Genomic DNA, 20,977 nt, shown 5'->3' on the forward strand with positions numbered 1-20,977 from the left:
GAAGATGTAACTCATACGACGGAATGTAACGAGTAGTTCACGATTAAAAAAAAACAAAAGAAATGTAATTTTTTAATACTCGCTAGAAATCAGAAACAATTATTGGCCAAAAAAAAAAACAGAGAGACAATTAAGTGACATCATATCATGTACCTTCTTTTGGCCATTTCATTATTATCATGTCCCTAACAACCGTATAGTTTGTACCATTCAAATTTATTCTTTTCTTTTTTTTTTGCGTCAAAATGTTCAAATTCATTCACTTCAAGTGACCAAGAGCAAGATCGGTCCAAAAAAAAAAAAAGGTGACCAAGAGCAAGATTTATCCTCAAATCAATTTTCCCTCCTTTTTAATAATTATATGTGTATTCGGGTATTCATTTATTCCTTTCACAGGAACTCCTAGAAATTTCAACACCAAACTATGGGGAGAAGCAACAGGAAATATATAAAATCCAAGAATATTACTAAAAAAAATTCAAAATTTCAATTTTTTGTATCAAGGTTAAAAATTCAACTGTTATAACTAGTCGTTGCAAATAAAGAGGGGAAAAAATTTAGGAATTCTTTTTTTTCTAACAAGAAAAAACTGATTTATGAAGGTAATGATTAATTATTTATGAACTTTTGGAATATTCATCATGCAGCCCATTATGCTTCTGGTTGTTGCCACAGAATATTTGATTATATTCATTTTGACTTGCGCAACTTTTTATTTGAAGCCAGCTGGTCTCAACACAGAAAAGGTAAAACAGATCGTTCGTGGTCATGCATACTTCAAAAATGTAAATACTTTAATAAAAATAATAAAATATAGCTTGAAAGTTTTGTCAGAAGAGTTTAAACCATCGTGGAGGTACAAAAAATTTTATCTATGTACTCTAACTTTTATTAAATATCGTGCTTATAACTTTATATTATTATGCAGATGAGGTGACTTTTTTATAAGGTACTCCTCCGGTTCTAATTATAAGACCCAATTAATTTATTTGAGGAGATTAAGGAAGTAAGTTAAGTTGGTTATTTATAATAAATAAGTGTTGTTATTCCTAAAATATCCTTGCTAATTAAGTATATTGGCTAAAACTATCATTATTAGAAGGATTATCTTGGAAAAAAATACATAAATATAAGAGAGAAAATGGATTGGGTCTTATAATTAGGACCAAATAAAAAGTCAAATTGGGTCTTATAATAAGGACCGGAGGAGTACAAAACATTTATTATTCTAATCTTATTTATAATACATCTAGTATTCTGATAATATTTTATTGGTACATCCAACATTTCTTAATGTTAATTTCTAATTACGTTCAGCACTGTAATCTTATATAAGATTAGAGTGCTGAAAATATTAGAAAAATAATATAAGAATATTAGATATCTGAAAAATAACATCAAGATATTGTTTTTTGTATGAAGAAAATAATATCAAGATTTTGAATACTCCTCCGGTTCTTAATATAGGACCCAATTGTTGAGTTGATTTTGGTCCTAAATATAAGACCTATTTCTCATATTTATCAATTTTCTCTAAATTACCCCTATAGATACTCCCTCAACTATAATCAAGTAGAAGAGAGAGGAGGTATTAAGAAAGATGATTATGATATTTTAGGAATTGAAAAACGTGTCATATTTATTATAATTAACTAATTTACCTAACTTCTTTAATCTAATTAAATTAGTTAAGTAGGTTTTATATTAAGAACCGGAAGAGTATTATTTTACCATTTTTTAAAATTATCGTTACAGACAATTTAAACATACACTCATGTCAACACTAAATACAAACCTAAAACATTAATAAAACCAAGTTACTGAGGTTGTTACTTGTTACTAAAACAACTAGCCATCAAATTAGATCATGTGAATGGATAACAAGTAACAAGAAGCATGTTTCATGTGGTGATAACTTTATCAAAAAGTAACTAAATAATAATAATTGAGTGACATTATTACCAACCAATGTAGGGTTCAGTGGCATGGGTTGATAAAACCAATTAGTCAGCAGACTAGAAACGTCAAAAAGCTATTTAAGTTGAATTCTTTTGAAAGCAACTTGATGATTAAAAATGCTCTCTCCAAAAATCAACAATCAATTAATACTCTAAAATCATGGAACCGACAATGATATGATCTATCCAAGGAAAAAAAAAACAACAATTATCTTCGTGCATAGCTGTCTTCTTAAGACCAAAAAATAAAATAAGAAGACGAATGTGGTTTGATGTGTTTATTTTTTATTTGCTACTTGGCACGTCTGAGTTTTAAACTGTCACTCTCCCATTTAATTTATAATTCTGTCTATATCATTTATACACAAATATATATATAATAGACACGTGTAGATCTGTAAATAATTTATGCAATAGAAAACTAAATGGAAATCATCTTTTTTTTTTTGTATACTAATCAATCATCTCTGTAAGTTATCTGCAGATCAAATTAAAAATCTCATATTTAGGTTTTCCTTTTTTGTATATAAAACTCAACCACTGCACATTTCTCTAGTATTTGTATAGACAAATATAGATACAAATAAATTCGAAGACAGTCTGTTTAGCAAACTTTTTTTTTAAAAAAAGTTAAAATTCTTATGAATTTGGTGGTAAGACATGCACACCATGATTATATAAAACAATTAGTTTTTTATTACTTGGTTTACCCATCGGAGAATTAAGGAGAAACTCAGAAAAAAAGAATAATTAAAAAAAAGGTGATATTCATTATGTCATTTCTTCATCATGTTTAGTGGGGTTAATCATCTATGCATCGTGAGCTTTTTTTTCCTTAACTTTTGAATATTTAATATTATCTTCTCTCCTAGATATAAGAGTTTGTTTGATTTTTATTTTGATTTTAAATATAATACCCTAATTCACTTTGTCTCTCATATTTATCCATTTTTTAAAGATAGTCATTATAATAATGATAATTCTAGTCAATATACTTGATTAGCAAGAATATTTTAGGAAAGACAAGACCTATTTATCATAAATAACTAACTTAACTAGTTTTTTTTATTAGTCAACTGGCTTTTATATATATTAAGGAGTGGAGGCAGCATTACATAACAAATATATCATAAAATATTAAATTAATGGATCAATTTACTTATATACTTTTCTCACAATCTAATTTCTTTTAATATAAAAGTTCTCTCATTCACACTTGTACTATACTGACCATAATGTCAGCTGTGCATATAACTATTTTTTTACCTTCGATCAATAAAAATAGGAACGGTTTACATAACTTATGGCGACAATTTTTCAAAGGCTGAACTTAACAGAAAAACAAATGGCAACATTTTCCTCATCATGATGGTACCCATTTCCCTAATTATCCTACAAAATTGCAAATTGTTTTTTCAGATAAATACGAGTCGTTATTTGTAAGTTCTACTATCTCCGGTCCTAATTATAAGAACCAATTGACTAATTTGAAGAGATTAAGGAAGTAAGTTAAATTAATTATTTGTTCTAAATATGTGTTGTCTTTTCTAAAATATCCTTGTTAATCAAGTGTATTGACTAGAACTATCATTGTTAGAAAGGCTATTTTGAAAAAAATGTATAAATAGGAGAGACAAAGTAAATTTGGGTCTTATATTTAAGACCAAAATAAAAATTAAATAGAGTCTTATATTAAGAACGGAGTAGTACTAGTATAGCTTAATTAACACAAATTATAAATTAACGAAGCAGTACACTCACATGTGATGGTGGGGGCCATCACTGGAAAACCATTAGCACGCGCGCGCAGAGACACAGTTATTCTTGACAGATCTGGTGTATATTATCTAGAACATGTCTCGATCTTTCATATAATTAACATCGTATGTAGCTAGCGAGAAGAAGGATGACTGAGAATCAGACATCATCGTACTAACGAATTAATTATATCTACGAGAAGAATGAAACTCATCAATAAAGCCATGAAAATGCTCCAAGCTAATCAAATGATGAAGAAGTTCATATATGTAATCATCACTGTGTGTGCGTGTGTGTGGGGAATATAGACTAAACTTCACTAACCTGCTGGCTTCTCTGCTCCTTCTCTTCGTTCCGCGGCGAGAACAGCGCTGGATTCGTCCAGAGATGGAAGCTTTGGTTGTTGTGGTGTCGTCGGAAAAGAAGCAGAGTTGCCGGAAAGTGGCGGTGCCGACGAAGGCGAGGCCATGGCTGGCGTGTGTGGGGGTTACCTCTGCCTGGACTGGTTGAGGAGGAGGAGGTGGTAGAACACAATGTCACCCTTTCTTCTGTTTATATAGTAAAAGGTACCAAGGCAGGACAGTGAACTATGTTAAAATATCTATCACAAAAGAATTACAACATTACAATGTGTGTGTGTAGGCCCCCTGGGGCAAGGTTAAGAATTTTTTTACAAAAAGAATATTCAATATATTAATATTTATAATCATGCTTTTATTTGTGAATTCTTATTTTTAGCAACGCAAAAAATATTCTTGAGGTACAAAATCACTTTTTCTCATTCTATTTGTTTGGTTAGATATTTCATTTTACCTTTGGGAAAAGCCCTAATTAATTCTCTCTCTTTATACATGTGTGACATTGACAGGTTCGCTCCTTTTTAAGCACTATTAAACCTCATAATAATAATTACAACGTCTGTGTGTAAAATTTATAGGGCAATTAATTAATTAATTATAATTGGACCTCGATTCAAGTCTCTTTTATATATATATGTGTGTGTGTAATGAACTTGGACTAACACTTGAATAATATCAGTTGGTACGAATACCGCTGGGTGGTTGCAATCGGTCAATATAAAAAATAATACTCCTCGGTTTTTAATCTAAGACCCAATTATTAAGTTAGTTTTAGTCCTGAATATAAGACCTATTTTTTATATTTATCAATTTTCTCTAAAATACTTTTATGGATGCTCCCTCAACCATAATTAAATAAAAGAGAAAGATGGGGTATTAAGAAAGATAACTATGGTATTTTAGGAAAAACGTGTCACATTTCTTATAATTAACTAACTTACCTAACTTTCTTAATCTAATCAAATTAGTTAAATGAGTCTTATATTAAAGATAGGAAGGAGTAATAATAACATGCCAGATCGTCTACAATTAGGTTCAGTTTTTGGACTTGATCCAGCGCACAAGTGAATATTTAATTAGCCACAGAACATGATCATCGGCCGATCATTTGACATTTTGATACTAGAAAAGCATGTGGAAAGTATTGATTCAGTTGAGTCATTTTTTTATAATAATATCATTTGCGTGTATATCCTGCACATATATGACTAAATTTTAAATAATATTATTCCCCACTATCCTAGTTATAGGACAAAATTTTAAAATCCTACTTCATTATGAATATAGGGTAAAATGTGGCAGTTAATTTTTTTTCCCGATTTAGCCCCTCCAAGGGTCCAAAAACCACAACCAAATCTGTTCAAAAGCATAAGGACCAATTCAGCTTAAATTAAGCATAAGTTGCCAAAAACCACAATTTGAAATTACTGAGTTCTTTCATGATGCACTGTTGGATGATGAGCACATATTTTATAATTAAATAAATAGGTGTAGATTTTTGTACTTATTTAATTTATTTTCTTTGTTTTATCAATCATAGATTTCCTTGTTTTATTTATTTTCTTTGTACTTATTAATTGACTTCATTTATTTCTACTTGGAAGATTGTTTGCTCCGTTCTCATCTGCATTTTTTCTAAGAAGCCTAATTTGGGCTTTGTAGCCAACCTTAGTCCATTGCTCCTGTTATTTGATAGTCTGCTTCCATCCACTTGTCCATGTTTGCTGGTTCGAGATGAAGATAAATCTTCACCAACTTCTTCTTCCGAGCTATCTTTTGCACGTTTGGAGGTTTTGGAGCTTTCTGGCACCTTCCACAGTTCTATGGGGACGTGGTCCACGTCGCCTCTTTTGATTTACGCATACCCTCCTTGTTTGATTTCTGCGTTCCTTTTATTTTCTTGTTCTTCTTCTGTGTTCTCTGTTATGTTTTTAAGCCCTTCTCATTTATGCTCTGATGCATCAGTTGGGTTGTGCGTGTAATCGTTTTACCCTTTTATAAAGTTTGATCTTTTATCCAAAAAAAAAAATCATAAGATAAAAAGGAGTCTCCCCATAAAGTCTACTCATATTTTTCTTTATTTTGTAAGAAAAATAAGAAAAGAGAAAAAAATAGAATTAGATATTTCAAAGGAAAAATGACATAAAAAGAAGTTAAAAATTGCAATATTCCAATTCAAATACTTAAGAGCTCAAAATTCCAAAGAACGAAGTGGTGTTTGATTTAGTATTTTGTAAATATAGTCAAATGACTAAAATGCCCTTGTATCATATTTTTTTAAAAAAAAATCTATCAAATTTGTCATTGCCAGTACATTTCTTATCCTTAGTTATTTAATACTTATCATTGCTAATTCACAATTTATTAATAAATAACTTGTCATTGTTAATACATTTCATGTTTAACATTTGTCTTGATATAAGGGTAGCTTTGTTATTTAACTATATTTATAAAATACCCGATCAAGCATAGATTTGAAGTTTTAGATGTTTGAATTGAAATATTTTAATTTTTAATTTTTTTTAAATGTCATTTTCCCTATTTCAAATCCAATCAAAGATTATACAGTAGTATTTTCATGCTCTAGCAGGACAAGGAGCTATCGGCAACTTTGACAGGAGGCCCAACTATACGTATCTTTTTATGCTCATGCGAAGAAAAAATGTATCCTTTTATGTGGTTTCAAATAGTATGGACTTCATATAAAATAAAGGGTACAGGTTCCTTTTAAAAAGCATTTTTGAGAAAAACAATTTAATTATGTCCTTCATTTTACCAACTATCTTATGGGAACACCAAAATCGACACCTTTTAAAAGATATCTGAAGAATAAAAAGAATGGAGGTATTTTATTTTGTTTCTTAAATATAAAACACTTCTAACTATTTTATCAAAATCAATAATATACAACTGAAGTATTAAAATAATTTAAGAATGACATGATTTTTTTTAAGTTTATCTCTATTTAAAAGGAAGATGTTTTCCATTAAAAAAGCCTTAGCAGGATGATTTTTGGTGGGAAAAAGTTAACTGATGTTCCACCTTGTTACGTAAACTAGCCAATGTTATAGGACCATCTCATTGTTCTAGAAAATAACTGATGCATCTACTCCATATTATACGATGCCTTTTTAAAAGGAATGAGTGGTCCTTTTTTTTTTTTTTGACCAGCATGAGTGGTCTTTATTATATCGACTAAATGAGAGATGAATAATATTTTTAAAAGATTTTCCATATTTAAAGTTTAGTAACGCGTTTTTTTTCTTGTTAAAACATATAATTCGTAATTTTGAGCAAGATAAAATTATAATTTTTTATTCTTAAATAAATTTTATGACCTAATCGCCTTCTATTGACTGAGATGCTGGTAAAGTGGTTGGAGGGGTTTTTAAAAAAATATTTTTGGTTGGAATGAAAAAGAAGGGAGAATCCAAAAAAAAAGTTAAATTTTAAAATTTTAAATTAGTCTGATTCACTACATTTTAATAGTAATTATAACATTTAAAAAGTAAACGATAATACATTTTTATAATTATTTTTAATTTGAGATTTTGAAATTTTGGAGATATTTTTTGATAGGATTTTTTCAAAAAGAAAACCAGAATAAATATTTATTTAACTTTAAGTCCTTAATCATTACTTATGTTAGTAAATTGGTAGACATGGCATGAGTTGTAATCATACGTGTTGTTCTTAAAATTAGTGAATCTACAACACCGTAACTCCGTAAGGTACTAGGGTTTTTAACAAGCTTACAAGCTTTGGCCAAAAAACCAAAAATAGGTGACAAGCTTAGTTTATCAAAAAGATCAAATCAATTCATTCCTCCAGTCCTTATGTGAAGTTAATGACATCTATCTCCACCCCACCTTATTTAGTCGTTGGAAAAAAAAACTTTTTTAGTCTTATTTATATTTATAAAGTGGAGAGATAAAAATTTTTTATCCTATTTTTAAGTTACATTATTAAATTTTTTATATAAATATACTATTTTACCTTTAATTTGTTATTATATAGACTTATTATTTATTTTTAAAATATGTGTATGTTCTCTCAAACATTTCTAACTAATTCATGTGTACTAATAAAAATAATTAAAAGTATCAAAATTTGTTATAAATATTAAGTGATTTTCAATATTATTTTTAATAATCACATTAAATTCTAACATCTCTCTTGCCACTCTTATTAAATATGGGCATATGTTAAAAAAAACATTTAATATTAATTGAAACTATCAAAACATCTTATAAATGAGAGGAAATTTTTTTAAAAGACTTCTTGTAATATAAACCAGTGGGAATATTAAATAGGACGAAGTTAAAAATAGTTAGATTTTATGGTAGAGCTAATTAGGTTTAAGGTTGTTTTAGTTTCAACAAAATATGTTAAAAATAACTTATATCAGATATAGAAAAGTATTATTTATTTGTTTTTTTTACCAGCATATTTATTTATTTGCTTTTTTATTTTTTAGATGATCTTTTCTTTGCATCTTAAATATGAGATGATCATCGGCTGATCATTTGACATTTTGTCACTAGAAAAGCAGGTTGAAAGTATTGATTCGGTTAAGTTATTTTTTTTTCATAATAATATCATTTATGTGTATATCCCACACGTACATGGCTAGGTTTTGAATAATATTATATTCCCCACTATCCTAGTTATGGGACAAAATTTTAAAATCCTACTTTATTTTGAATATAGGGTAAATGGGGCGAATTGAATCTCTAATCGGGTGAAGCGTAATCAAAATCATACCTAAACGGATTATTTGAGTTTTACAAGTAAGACTGAAATGGAGTTTTTTTTTTTAATCACCTGATCATAAACTAACAAAGTTTGATATTTAAAACTCTAGACCAAATAAGACTACTTATTTTCAACTCATCAACAGATTATGTTAGGATTTTTGCTTCTGAATACTAAATCTAAAAAAAATTCGGAAAGTCGTCACTAAACACACCTTATTAGATCATGGTCAAATTCTATTTTTGATACAGAATATTTTTTTAGAAAGACAAATGCAAAACATACTCAGAATCCTTGATGACAAGAAAAAAATATTATAAGTGAGACTTTTAAAAGAAAATTTTTTTTAGAGAGAATTTATAAAAAACACACTTAGTATTACACAAAGGTCTTCTTACAATTCGTTTTTATTTATCGTCACAAATAATTTTTGAAAAACAAAAAAAAAGGTGGTTGGAGGTGTTGTAGCTGTGAAAATGATAGATGGGAATGAGTATTTAATTAACTTTAAAGTTTTGTGTGCCAAAAAATTTAACTTTAAATCTTTAATCATTACTTATGTTGATAATTGGAAGACATAGCATGAGACCATGAGTTGTAATCACACGTGTTGTTCTTAAAATTGGTGAATCGCAAAACCCCACAAATTTTTAATTTTTAAGAGAAAATAACAAAAAAATCTTAAAAATAGAAAATTCCAAGAAAAATGTGGCTAACATTTTAAAAATACAAGCAACTAAAATTATGAAAATGTAAGGAAATGATCAATACTCCTTCAGTCCTATATTATAAGCAACAGTTACCATCTCCCTCATGTATTTAAATATAAGAAATATTTACAAATTGTTTTAAATTTTTGTAACCAATTCTCTATTTTGCCCTCATTAATTACTAATTTTAATACTCAATATATTTATTATCTCATTTTTTCAAACTATCATCTCTCATCACACATTTTCTCTCTTCTATAATTTTCTTATTCTCTTTTTTATACTTCTCCCCCTATAAATAAAGGCATTTTAGTGAAAAAATTTCTAATTTTTACATATTTATTGTTTTTAACTAATCTTAACTAATATTTTAATCTACATGATGACTCCAATATTGTTTATAATATGGGACGGAGGGAGTGCATCTTTGTATCAGTTTGGAACAATAACTAAATTTAATTTAAAAATGACAAGATTACAACATTCTTCTTATTACAATATGTGTTCGCGTCAGTTTGGAATACAGAATAATATTTTTTTTCTCAGACCAAATGAGTAAATTTGATATGAAAAGAGTGAGATTGAAACATAAATTAATAAGTTTGAAATACAAAATAACAACATCCTTTTCTAAGCATCACAGAAGGATATATTAATCATTTTCTCATATTTTCTTAATTTCGGTTTAGACTTTCCCTCCTTCACTGCTATTTGAAAATTTTAGCTGCACATTTTGAAATTTTCTGTTTCAAATTTTTTTTTTTCATTTTGAACAAGCTAACAAGCTAAGCTGATAAAAAAGAACAAATCAATCCATTTCCCAGCTCTAATGTGAACTTCTTCAACTTACTTGCTATTCATTCTCTAGTTCTATTTTAACACATTTAGAGAATAATTTTTTTTCTTATTTAAAACCACATCACTAAATTTTAATATGAATATATTATTTTACCTTTTATTTATAATTGTACAGATTATTATTATTTTTGAAATGCATATATATATATATATTAAATAATGTAAAATTAAAAGTTGTTAGATTTTAATGCAGACTTAATAAGGTTTAATTTTTTTTTAATTTTTAATATAATATATTGGAAATGACTTATAAATAAGAATATAAATTATTATTTATTTGTTTTGTTATTTTTTAGGTGACCATTTTCTTTCCGTTATGAATATAAGATGTTTTTACACCTTATTAATTTTATACATATAAATTATCTGCTTGCTCTTAAGTCTGGATTTTTTTTCTTGTTATGCATTAGTATTTTTTGACTGGAGGTAATTATATTTGAAAAACTATCGGATATTAAAAATAGGCACATCTCTGAATAAAAACTCAAACTTTGATTTGATATTACGAGGAATTAGTTCTTTTTCCTAGGCTTAATTCTATTAGTTCTTAGATCTTGATTGTTTTTTGCAAAAGTCATTCTGCAGGTATTTATAATTTTTTTTAATTTTTAATTTGATACCTCTACTTTTCTCCCTCTTAAATCCTTTAACTTTTCTCCATCAAGGCGATTTGCTCCTACGAAATCCGTGGATTTTTGTGACTGAAAGTTTGAGGGAGGACGAATCTTTTTATTTGTTTTGAGGGAGTGAATTTCTACCATTCGATTTACTTCTCTGATAGTCACAAATGTTATTCGATTTACTCATTCCTCATCAAAAAGTGCATTTGATTCGAAAAGGTACGCTAATGTGGGTGCGATTTGGACTTCAATTCCAAAGTCTATGTATCTTTGTTCACTTCTTTTGTTTACTGATGATTTTCTGCAATATTAGTTTAATTTTATATTCTGGCCTTCAATGGAGTCTGAGAGCAGCAATTGAAGTGTGAAATGCCGTGCAGAACGTTTCCTTATATTTATTGTCATTTTTTCTTTTGATAATACTCCTCCAATCATAAATATAAGACCTATTTATACTATAAAATGGATTTTATATTTAAGATTAGAGGAGGATATTGACAATTCGACACAATCTCGTATTTTGTGTTTTTGCGTCCATGAGTTTTTGATTATTACTCTAGTTAATTGTTAAGGATGTGACGAGTATAGAACATAGGAGAAGACTGTTGCAAAACCAGCAGTGCATTTGCGTCTCCACTCTCCACATCTTCTTTTCCCTCCTCTTTTCTACTTTAACACCGTTTAATATTCCGTTGGCCCTTGAGAGGATTTCCTGAACTGTATGGGCAACTCCCTTGATGGACAAAAGTTGAAGAATCAAAAAAAGAAATAAAAGTAGGAAAATTTTGGTAAAAAATTTCTGTTTAAAAATTTAATTGGCTAAAATGACATGCATTTGAGCGCGTGCAAGTATAATCAGTAAGTATAATACAATATATCTTTTGCTATGTGTAAATGACTTCCGTATTGATGATTGTTGTATATCATTGATGATATGTTATACACAGCAGAAGATATGTTACACTCTGCTCAAATTCAATTCCTTTTTAGTCAATTAAATTTTTAAACAGAAATTTTTTTATCAATTTTTAAGTCTTGATTTGATAGGCTCGTTACCAATTTGTTATTTATGCACATTACAGGGCCCATTGGGCTTCATGTTCATTGGAGTGGAATTGAACCAAACGTTTGGAGAGGGGAAAAGGAATGGGCCCATACGACATGGAACCCGCGAGCAAGAGCGTAAATTTAGGGCTTAGTTTCACATAGGTGCAGGAATTTTTGTTTTGCAACGAATCTTTGATTTTTAATACAAAAAATTGAAAATTGAGCAATAGCTTCTCTTCTCGTTTCCCCTTTTCGAAGACCAAACCCTAGCCAAGCGGGCTTCTTTCTCAGTCTCACTGGGACTCAGCGTATCTGAAGCCCGGTGACCTCCCTTCGTCCCCCATCAGGCGCCGACGTTGACGGCGAACTCTCTCTCCTCAACTCGTCGGTCTCGCTCTGTTGCTCCGGTTTACTTTGCATGCTGCTTCCTCCTTCTCCCGCTGACTCGCTCTCGTTCTGCATCTCACCGGCGTCAATCTTAGGCCTAAACTTGTGTTCCCCTCGGCATATTCGTAAGCTTTCCTCCTCCATGCTTTTCTCAGTCTCGTAGACCCTCGTCCATCGTGCTACTGCTCTGTTCAGTTTTGCTTGTTGGTGCTCTTCTGATGGGCTGATTGACTATTGTCTACTGCTTGTGCGCGCGCGCACACACCCGCACACTTACACACTTTATTGTTAATTTATCTCCAAACCTCACTCGCCGTCCGCCTAGGGCTCTTCCTCAACTCTCTTGATTATATTTTTAAGTAGTCTCTGCTGTGGGAGCGGAAAGGAAGTGGCATTTGTAGTCTTTAATGAGTTTTAGGGCTTAGGCCCTTAGTCTTGTCTTGGTTTAACTATCTTCTAATCTATTGGTAACGGGGTATGTGAGCTAAGTACTTTTTCTTTGTATTTGTCAAGATAACGTGATGGATAAGAGTTCCTTCTGACTCATTCTTATGGGTCCTAATATCTTTGCAGCATATCGTGTCTGCTTGTTAGTTATAAAATTAGATTGACCGTCTCCTCATCTTAACTTTTTTTTTGCTAGTTGTAAGAGTAAAGATATGGAACTAAAGATGTTTAAATGTCTTTTGTTCTAGGTATAGATGTGTGAAGGCTGAAGGGCGTACAAATGAAGACAATCTCTGGAAAGCCTATATCAGCAAAACCAATTTCTCTTTCGAAAGCTGCAAAAATCCTCTCGAAGTTTATCTCTGCTGAGAATGGTGCTTCACATGTTGTCAGTGCATATCTCCGTCGGGCCTCTAGTTCATTCAGTGAGCTGAACCAGCTCCACAAGGAGCTCAAATCACCACATTCTGATCGGAAGCACAAAAGGAGTAGATCAAAGACTCGTGATGACAAAGGGAAATTCGGAGTGGGGGAAGCTGATCACAGGCCATTAGCTGAGGCTGGAGATGAAAATGAAGAGAAACCAACTCATGGTGGTCTTGATTTTAGTCAAGAACCCGTTGAGAGAGAGAAGCATAAGAAGAAAAAGAAACTTGAAGATGAGCGCAGTAAGCATGTGGTTGATGAAGTTAAACTTGAAGAGGGGTCAAATAAGGGAAATTTAGGTGATAACAACGGGGGATTGGAGGAGGGAAAGAAACATAAAAAGGAGAAGAAGAAAAAGAAAGAGAAGGATGTTATGAATAATTTCTCTGACAGAGAGGGTGAGGTTATCAAAACAGAAGATGAGATTGCAAGTAGGGAAGATGACCGAAAAGAGATACTAAGCAATGGTGGTGTTCAGAACAGAGATGAAGACTCTGTTGATCAAAAGGACTTCCTAAATAAAAAGAAAAAGAGACATATGGCAGGCGGCGAGGATAAAATAAATACTGATGAGGTAAAGAAGTTGCAGAAAAAAAGGAAGAACGAAGATGTTGTAGGAAGAGATGATGATAAATCAGGGGAACCAACTAAGAAAAAGATTAAGAAAAAGCATGGGGGAGATGAGTAGCTGCAGGTGTGTTAGCATTTAACGTCGATGTTGTTTAAGAAGTAATTTGTTAGATTAACTTGATTGTGGCATTACTTCCAAAACCATTATTAACATCACATGAATTTTTGTTGGTCTTGTGGACTGGAGCCGCAGCATACCTGCTCAATTTATCAAACAAATTATGAACACGCCCACACATGCAGCGGACCGTGGAGGATCATTTACAAGTGAATTTAGGCTTGCAATTATTATGACTTGGCATCTGTTAGAATATGCCATTTTCCGGTGTTCCTTGTAATTTGCTTATATTTCCCAGTACTGAAGTGTTACGAATCAATGTCTTTCGGAATGGGAGCCGTAATTTTTGCTTTTTTGGGGAGAGTGAGTAGTAGATTTTTTGATCTCAGGTTGGTGGCAGTCTGCCCTTGGTTGAACAAGACTTCGGATTAAACTACTTGCGAACGTCAAAATGCGTGGAAGCAGAAAGTCAATTGACAAAAGAATGCTCCTTTTTTTTTTTTTGTTGGATAGGAATTCTCATTTAAACGCAGGAATATCTCAAAGTTAGGAGTAACACTTGTTGCTGTAGAATGCAAGGGTGGCTTACAATAAAGTACCAATATTTTCTTGAAACAGAAACAAATTTTTTCTTGAAATCAAAAAAAGAAGAAGGAGCACCAATTTCTCTCCACCGAATTTCCGGAGTGAGAGGAGTAACTCGTAACAGTTATTTGCTCAATAAAGAATGCCATAAAGGGCCGCCAAATACGATCAAGAAAGGTTGAAAAGAGTAATTTGAGGCCGAAGTTAACAGACGGGAAGATCCGATGGTGGTGGAAGAAGTTTTTGGTTGGGAAGCTCTCCGTCCAAAACGACCCACGCCATTTTCAGACCCCAGGTTGTGTGAATTTCCAGGTGGCAATGCATGAACCATACCCCTGCACAATTTTTTAGCACCAAATCAACAATGAGACTCCATGAGCTTTTCACTAATATCTCGCGCTTTTCATACATAAATTTCTTTTAGTTAAAACAACATATACGTGCTGGGTGTTTGTTAATTTGTCAAAACGAATTTAACCCGAAAAGGGGGAGAATGGTAATGAGAATGAGTTTCTCGCTATTATGGTCACAAACATTTGTTTTAACTACTACTTGCCCAAAAATAAAAAGCTAGTCTTTAATCAGTTGCCTTAATTGAACTTAAAGTTGAATTTAACGTGGTTATTATTAAAAATTTAGCCAGCCAAATAGGCACTGAACCAGGTTTATGTTCCCCAATAATAATTTAAGAAACATGTAGATGAAATTTCGAAGGCCCCAAATCATGTGCTGTTAATCTGTCAAGTTATTCACTTGTCATTTGCCGGGAGAATCTGGTAGGGAGGACTTGTAAATAGTAGTGGTTAAATATTGCTCATAAGCCTTCCTTGTAAAAAAAGTAAAGTAATAATAAGCACAAGTCTTGCTAACCTGGGTTATCTGCTAGGAAACGAATGGCAACCCATCCACCAGAGGGAACATCCACTGTATTCCTTTCAACGGGATCAACAAGATTGAAATTTGCAGGGTCCTTATTTGGATTGAAATTTCCAAAACCTCGGCCAACAACAAAGAAGTTAAAGCCATGCAAATGAAGAGGATGACTTTCAGTGCCGAGTATACTGGTGTCCTGCATGATAAGCTCCACGCTAGTGTTGAAGGGAAGAGCAACCAACTTTGTCCCATTGCTCACCATGATGTTGTTTGGTGGGGTGCCTGTGTAGTTGAATGGATGCAAGGGGCTGCTAGGAAAGTTAGGGGAGTAAATTCCATTGGATTGCCCAAAGTAATGGGCTTGAAGAAGGGCAGTGGTTGGGAGTGTGAAAGACACATTATTTATTGAAGCTGCAAACATTGTTCCATTGGGTCCCTGACATGTTTGATTGCTCTGACAGGGACTTGTACCGAGGCCTACAGTGAAGAAAAATTGTCTATCCACTTTCTGTGGAACGTTGGCAGGAAACTGAGCATTTGCAAGGCTTCGGAGTTTGTTGGCGAAATTGGTTGCAAAGGAAGTGTCGTTAAGGGCAGGGAGGATTGGTTTGAAGAGTGGAAGCTTCTTCAAGTGAAGAGATTTTGATGGGGATTCATATTCCAGGATACCGGCAACAGTTGAGTTATCAAAAGTGCCAAGGCCTGTCACATATGGTCTTGCACTCATAAGGAATGTGGCTTTGGGGTAGTGAGATTTAGTTTTAAGAAGAACATTTGTTGTTTGTCCAGGGGTGATGAGAATAGTTTGAGTCTCAAAAGGCTTAACATATACTGCATCTGCCTCAACTACTCTGAGGGTGTGATTCGCAATACTGAAGAAGAGCTCATCATTGAGTGCTGCATTTACCACACGAAGAAGGTATTTTCTTCCAGGCTTCACCCTCATCTTGAATGTATCTGCCACAACCAATGGTTTATACTTTATATACGATCAAAACACGTGGGGGTTTCAAACTTTCAATTCATATGCATCCTATCCTTTATGTGAGTATGAGTCTTGATGTAGCTCAAAGCAATAATGAGTAGTCATTGAAAGCCGGTGAGGGTTAATAATCATTGGGATTCAGCCGCTAGTAATGTTAAGTATCCTACAGAAATATATTTACTAGTTACTTGATACCTTTAGCAGAGCAGTTGTAGAGTGGCCCTGGAAGTCCATTGATAGTGTAAGCATCAGAAACATTTGGTCCTCCACCTGTTTGTAAGGCTTGGGCTATGACTGCTTCAGGATCTGCATTCCACCATTCTCCTACAAAATTTTCATATAATTAGGTTAGAACGTGAATATAAACAGAGAAATCACATTAGTGTAATCCAATATCTCATTACCAAAGACAATGGGAATTTCCTTGTGGGGTTTGGCGAAAGGATATGGAACACCAAGCTTGGGAAGAATAATGATAGGACCATAGACGCTTGATCTTAACCATGATATATGGGCATGATAAAAGAGAGTGCCTCTTTGGCCAATAATGGTGTAATTGTAGACATAGCTTTGACCAGTCTTGATGGGGCACTGTGCCACATATGCAGGTCCATCAGCCCATCCTGATCGAAGCTGTCGAATCCCATGCCTATCAAAAAGACAACCAAGAGAAGTTAAGTAGACTTGATCTATAAAATATAAGTGATCTGCACCAATCATAAAACTGTGTGTGTCAGATGTGAGTCTCTCTGAAGAATTGTGCTTTTTTGTTGTTTTAAGATGAGCTACTTCATTTTTATGTTTTTGTTAGACCAAGCATTCCTTAGAATTTTTCAGTGAACATCTTTTGGAACAATATGTTCCTTACCAGTGGATGGTGATGTTGTCCTGTACATGGTTAACCACTCTGATAACAAGACGATCACCCTCTCTTGCTACAATGCGAGGTCCTGGAAACTGACCATTGACAGTGACCATGGTCTTGGTGTGGCAGAGTCGTGTTACATTCTGATACTTGATCTGCACCAGAAAGCTAAAGGCGTTAGATAAAGAGCAAACAGTGAATGGGAACATTGAATGCTAAAGGCATATTCATGAAACTTAAGTTAGCTATAAGATAATGGAAAGTACATCAAAATGGTAGTGCCTAGTAATGCCTCCTTCTGCAAACTGAGGGGTGAGAATCGCTGAGAAAAGAAAGAGTGCTGGAAATGAAAATGATTGAAGAGTTACACCCATTTTCTCTCTTTTCATACAGAAGCTAATGATGGCTTTGGGAGAGTTGGTGTAAACTTCTCAGTCTGAAACGTGGATGGAGAAGAGATCATGGGTTGGCAATATATATAGAAGAATGAGACAACGTTGCTGTTCAATTAGGTGATGCAAAACCACTTGTTTCATGCAGAAAGCGAAATCTAGAACTAGAAGAGCTTAATTTGCTGTATTTTAATGGATGAGCTGTCATAACAACTAAAGAGTGGTGTCTAAGACAATCAATTACCTTTGACCTCCTTCCTGGTTAAGTCAAATCTTAAAATATTTTGCTTGTCTAAGGCCCCTGTTCTTGCAAGATACATATGTTATTGGTTGATTTGGTTTGTACACTTTTTTTACATGGAAAATGACAGTTCTAAGTTGTAAACCAAACCAAGGTTTCAATTCACTGAAGCCGCAAATGTGAGAACGCTTGGTAAATAGACATGCCAAAAGTGAGTTTTACACGTTTACACTGCTTTAAGATATTTATATATTGATTAATAATTGATTGATGAGGCCTTCCAGATTCTTAGACTGAATCCTTCTAAGAATTTCTTTGAAGTGAAACTAGTAATATGAAATTTCCATGTCATTTTCACAGGTGATACTGGAGATTGAGAAGCCATAGTCCATTGGTTAGATGTAATTGTCTCAACGGAAGTTCTTGGTTCCAAAGCAATATTGAAATGAAGGAGAAGGACATAGAAGAGAGGTTTCTGCTGCCTGTCTCTGTCAAGCAGTCATTTAAAGGTAGATGCATGCGCAGGCCTCTTTTGTTTTTAGTTTAGTTTTTTTTTTTAATATTATTATTAACACATGACAGATAGCCTGCAACAATAGTACGGAGCCTCAAACAAACATTGTAGTAGTATTAGAGAAGCATCCTAAGAAAAATTAAACAGATTAATTTATAATTCCTCTTATGACTAATTTAAAATTTTTAATTGCAATAGGCATTAATGTACCTTAGAATTATAATTTCTTCAATATTTACTAATAATTTTTTGTTAGATCATAGGCTTGAATGTATTCTTTTGAATAGTCTCATTAATTTAATAGAAAACATTTCAAAGGAGACTTTAGGTGAAAGGTATTTCAACACAAGATGCTGCTTTGAAGATTCCTAGTTGTTCTTCTGGGTCAAGTTGTTCTTAAAACTTAATCTCTCATATAAGGGGAAGAAGATTACCCTATGAGCTCTAGTGTTCTTCCTGGGCCGGAGGTTGCAAAAATATAAGGTTGGGCTCATTCCATGATGTTTATAGCATTGGACAAGAAAGGTTTCAGACCTAAACTTTTTGCACATGGACCCATATTGTTTTGAGTTATTCCCAAAATTTCTAAGTTTCAAGTCTGCATTTTGAGAGAATTAGTCTCTGGCTATCGGTTGAAGGATACTACTTGATTTCTACCAAAAACAGCATTCAATGGATCGATAAAATTTAAAGGTTCAAACAGTGTTTTCATTGTAGAAAGTGGAAGGCGATGAAGTTTAAAAATTATCTTATATTTTTTATTTCAGGCTTTATCATTAGCCGTTAGCATTATCACTGTTGGTAAGTTCCATACCGTCTAGTTTATCTTCTGAGTGCATATTAATTATTTAAAATTTAAAGGATACATTCTCATCAAACCATTTAAGTTTAGGTAAAATTACACAAAGGTTTTAAATGAGAAAATCAAATACAGAAAAGTGATAAAAATTTATATTTGCAAGTCCAATCTGTATCGCGTCATTTATAAGTTAGCCTTGTAAAATTTGTGAGAAAAATTGGGTTTCTTTGTAAATCTCTGTATTTAATTGTTTTATCCAAGACTTACAAATAAATTTTCCTTAATTTTAAAACAAAATGAGATACTCCTCCGGTCCTAATTATAAGACCCAATTGACTTATTTGAGGAGATTAAGGAAGTAAGTTAAGTTGGTTATTTATAATAAATAAGTATTGTCATTCCTAAAATATCCTTGCTAATTAAGTATATTGGCTAAAACTATCATTATTAGAAGGATTATCTTGGAAAAAAATGCATAAATATAAGAAATAAAATGGATTGGGTCTTATAATTAGGACCAAATAAAAAGTCAAATTGGGTCTTATAATAAGGACCGGAGGAGTATATCATCTAAGTAATATCAACGCCTGCAAGACTAATGGAAAAAAAAAGGAATTAAATTTCATGATTGCTTACAACTGAGATTAAACATGGATTATTCAGATCTCATTACAATGATAAACACGGGATTTGGACTAAACAAATGATGACAACGAGGAAATGGTTGGAATCTTAGCTTTAACCAACAAAATGAGAGGAGATAACCGAGATTAGTAAGAGATACTTTGCCTTAACAAAGAAAAGGCTAGCCCTGTTAAAGCGAGGAAGCATAAGTAAAAGTAAAGGAACTTCATTGTACTCATTTCACGAGAACCATGTCATTAATTAATTAATTCATTTGTTAATGTAAAGTACGATGCAGAATTTGCACTTTATGAGGGAGTCAAGCCAGGAATATGATGATGAAGCTTAAGAATGAATGTCTATAAATCTCTCAACAGACAGCATCGTCAACTGCTGCGAATGGTTCCATCAGATCCTTTGTGTGCCTTAGAAATCTGAGAAAATGGCAAAGACGGGGCCATGCTTCCTCTGTCTTCCTCTGCTTTTGCTGCTTCCTCTTCTCCTCCAAGCTGAGCAGATCCTTCCTTCTGAAATCAAGGTATTTATTTATTTACGTCAATTTTGGACTACACACATATACATACATACATATATATATATATATATATATTTCTCCATATTATGCGTGTAATATAAGGTAAATCATACCCTCTATTAATATTAATGACTTATAAATAACACAATCTGTTACTCCCTCTCTGCTCTTTGATATAAAAACTAAGGGGAAAATGAATTTGATTCTAAATATAAGAGTTTTTTTCAAACTAATTTACTTAAAATTGTAAGCCGATAGGTAACACTATTACAAATAGGCATTTTCTGAACATCATAGTATATTTATTATAATTAGCTAATTTATTTAACTTTTTTTTAAATCTAGATTTAAGAATAAGAAGGAGTATAAAATTTTGATGATGCTGTCATTTTTGAGTTTTCAAGAAAGATTAGGAGTTGGCACTGATTTGTCAATACAAGTGAAAATTCAAATGAATTGAACATACTACTTACTGCTTTCGATTTTAAATATAAGAGCTAATTAACTAATTTGAGTAGATTAAGAAAATAAGTTAACTTAGTTATTTGTAA

At 32.2% G+C, this 20,977-nt stretch overlaps 2 protein-coding genes across 5 annotated transcripts; one reads left to right on the forward strand and one right to left on the reverse strand.

The window, feature by feature from the left end:
* Positions 1-12,314: 12,314 nt before the first annotated feature.
* Positions 12,315-14,096, forward strand: LOC114739578 (DNA ligase 1-like). 4 transcript variants are annotated; one of them, XM_028927658.1, is made up of 2 exons: positions 12,315-12,655; positions 13,148-14,096. In XM_028927658.1, the coding sequence occupies exon 2, from the start codon at positions 13,180-13,182 to the stop codon at positions 14,011-14,013; it is 834 nt and encodes a 277-aa protein (XP_028783491.1). In that variant the 5' UTR covers positions 12,315-12,655; positions 13,148-13,179; the 3' UTR covers positions 14,014-14,096. The 4 variants fall into 4 exon arrangements, with proteins under 4 accessions (XP_028783491.1, XP_028783492.1, XP_028783494.1 ...); XM_028927659.1 differs by having other exon boundaries at positions 12,315-12,577; XM_028927661.1 differs by having other exon boundaries at positions 12,315-12,577; positions 13,154-14,096.
* Positions 14,097-14,760: 664 nt separating this feature from the next.
* LOC114739573 (laccase-17-like) lies at positions 14,761-17,772 on the reverse strand. The gene is made up of 6 exons (XM_028927654.1): positions 17,588-17,772; positions 17,325-17,476; positions 16,861-17,105; positions 16,652-16,780; positions 15,469-16,428; positions 14,761-14,933 (listed from the first exon to the last, which is right to left on the reverse strand). Exons 1-6 carry the CDS (start codon positions 17,708-17,710, stop codon positions 14,803-14,805), a joined length of 1,740 nt encoding a protein of 579 aa, XP_028783487.1. The 5' UTR covers positions 17,711-17,772; the 3' UTR covers positions 14,761-14,802.
* Between the last annotated feature and the right edge of the window lie 3,205 nt (positions 17,773-20,977).

The sequence above is a fragment of the Neltuma alba genome, unplaced genomic scaffold, assembly GCF_004799145.2.
Source record: "Neltuma alba isolate B1F8T4 unplaced genomic scaffold, ASM479914v2 tig00002863_pilon, whole genome shotgun sequence".
Classification (NCBI taxonomy): domain Eukaryota; kingdom Viridiplantae; phylum Streptophyta; class Magnoliopsida; order Fabales; family Fabaceae; genus Neltuma; species Neltuma alba.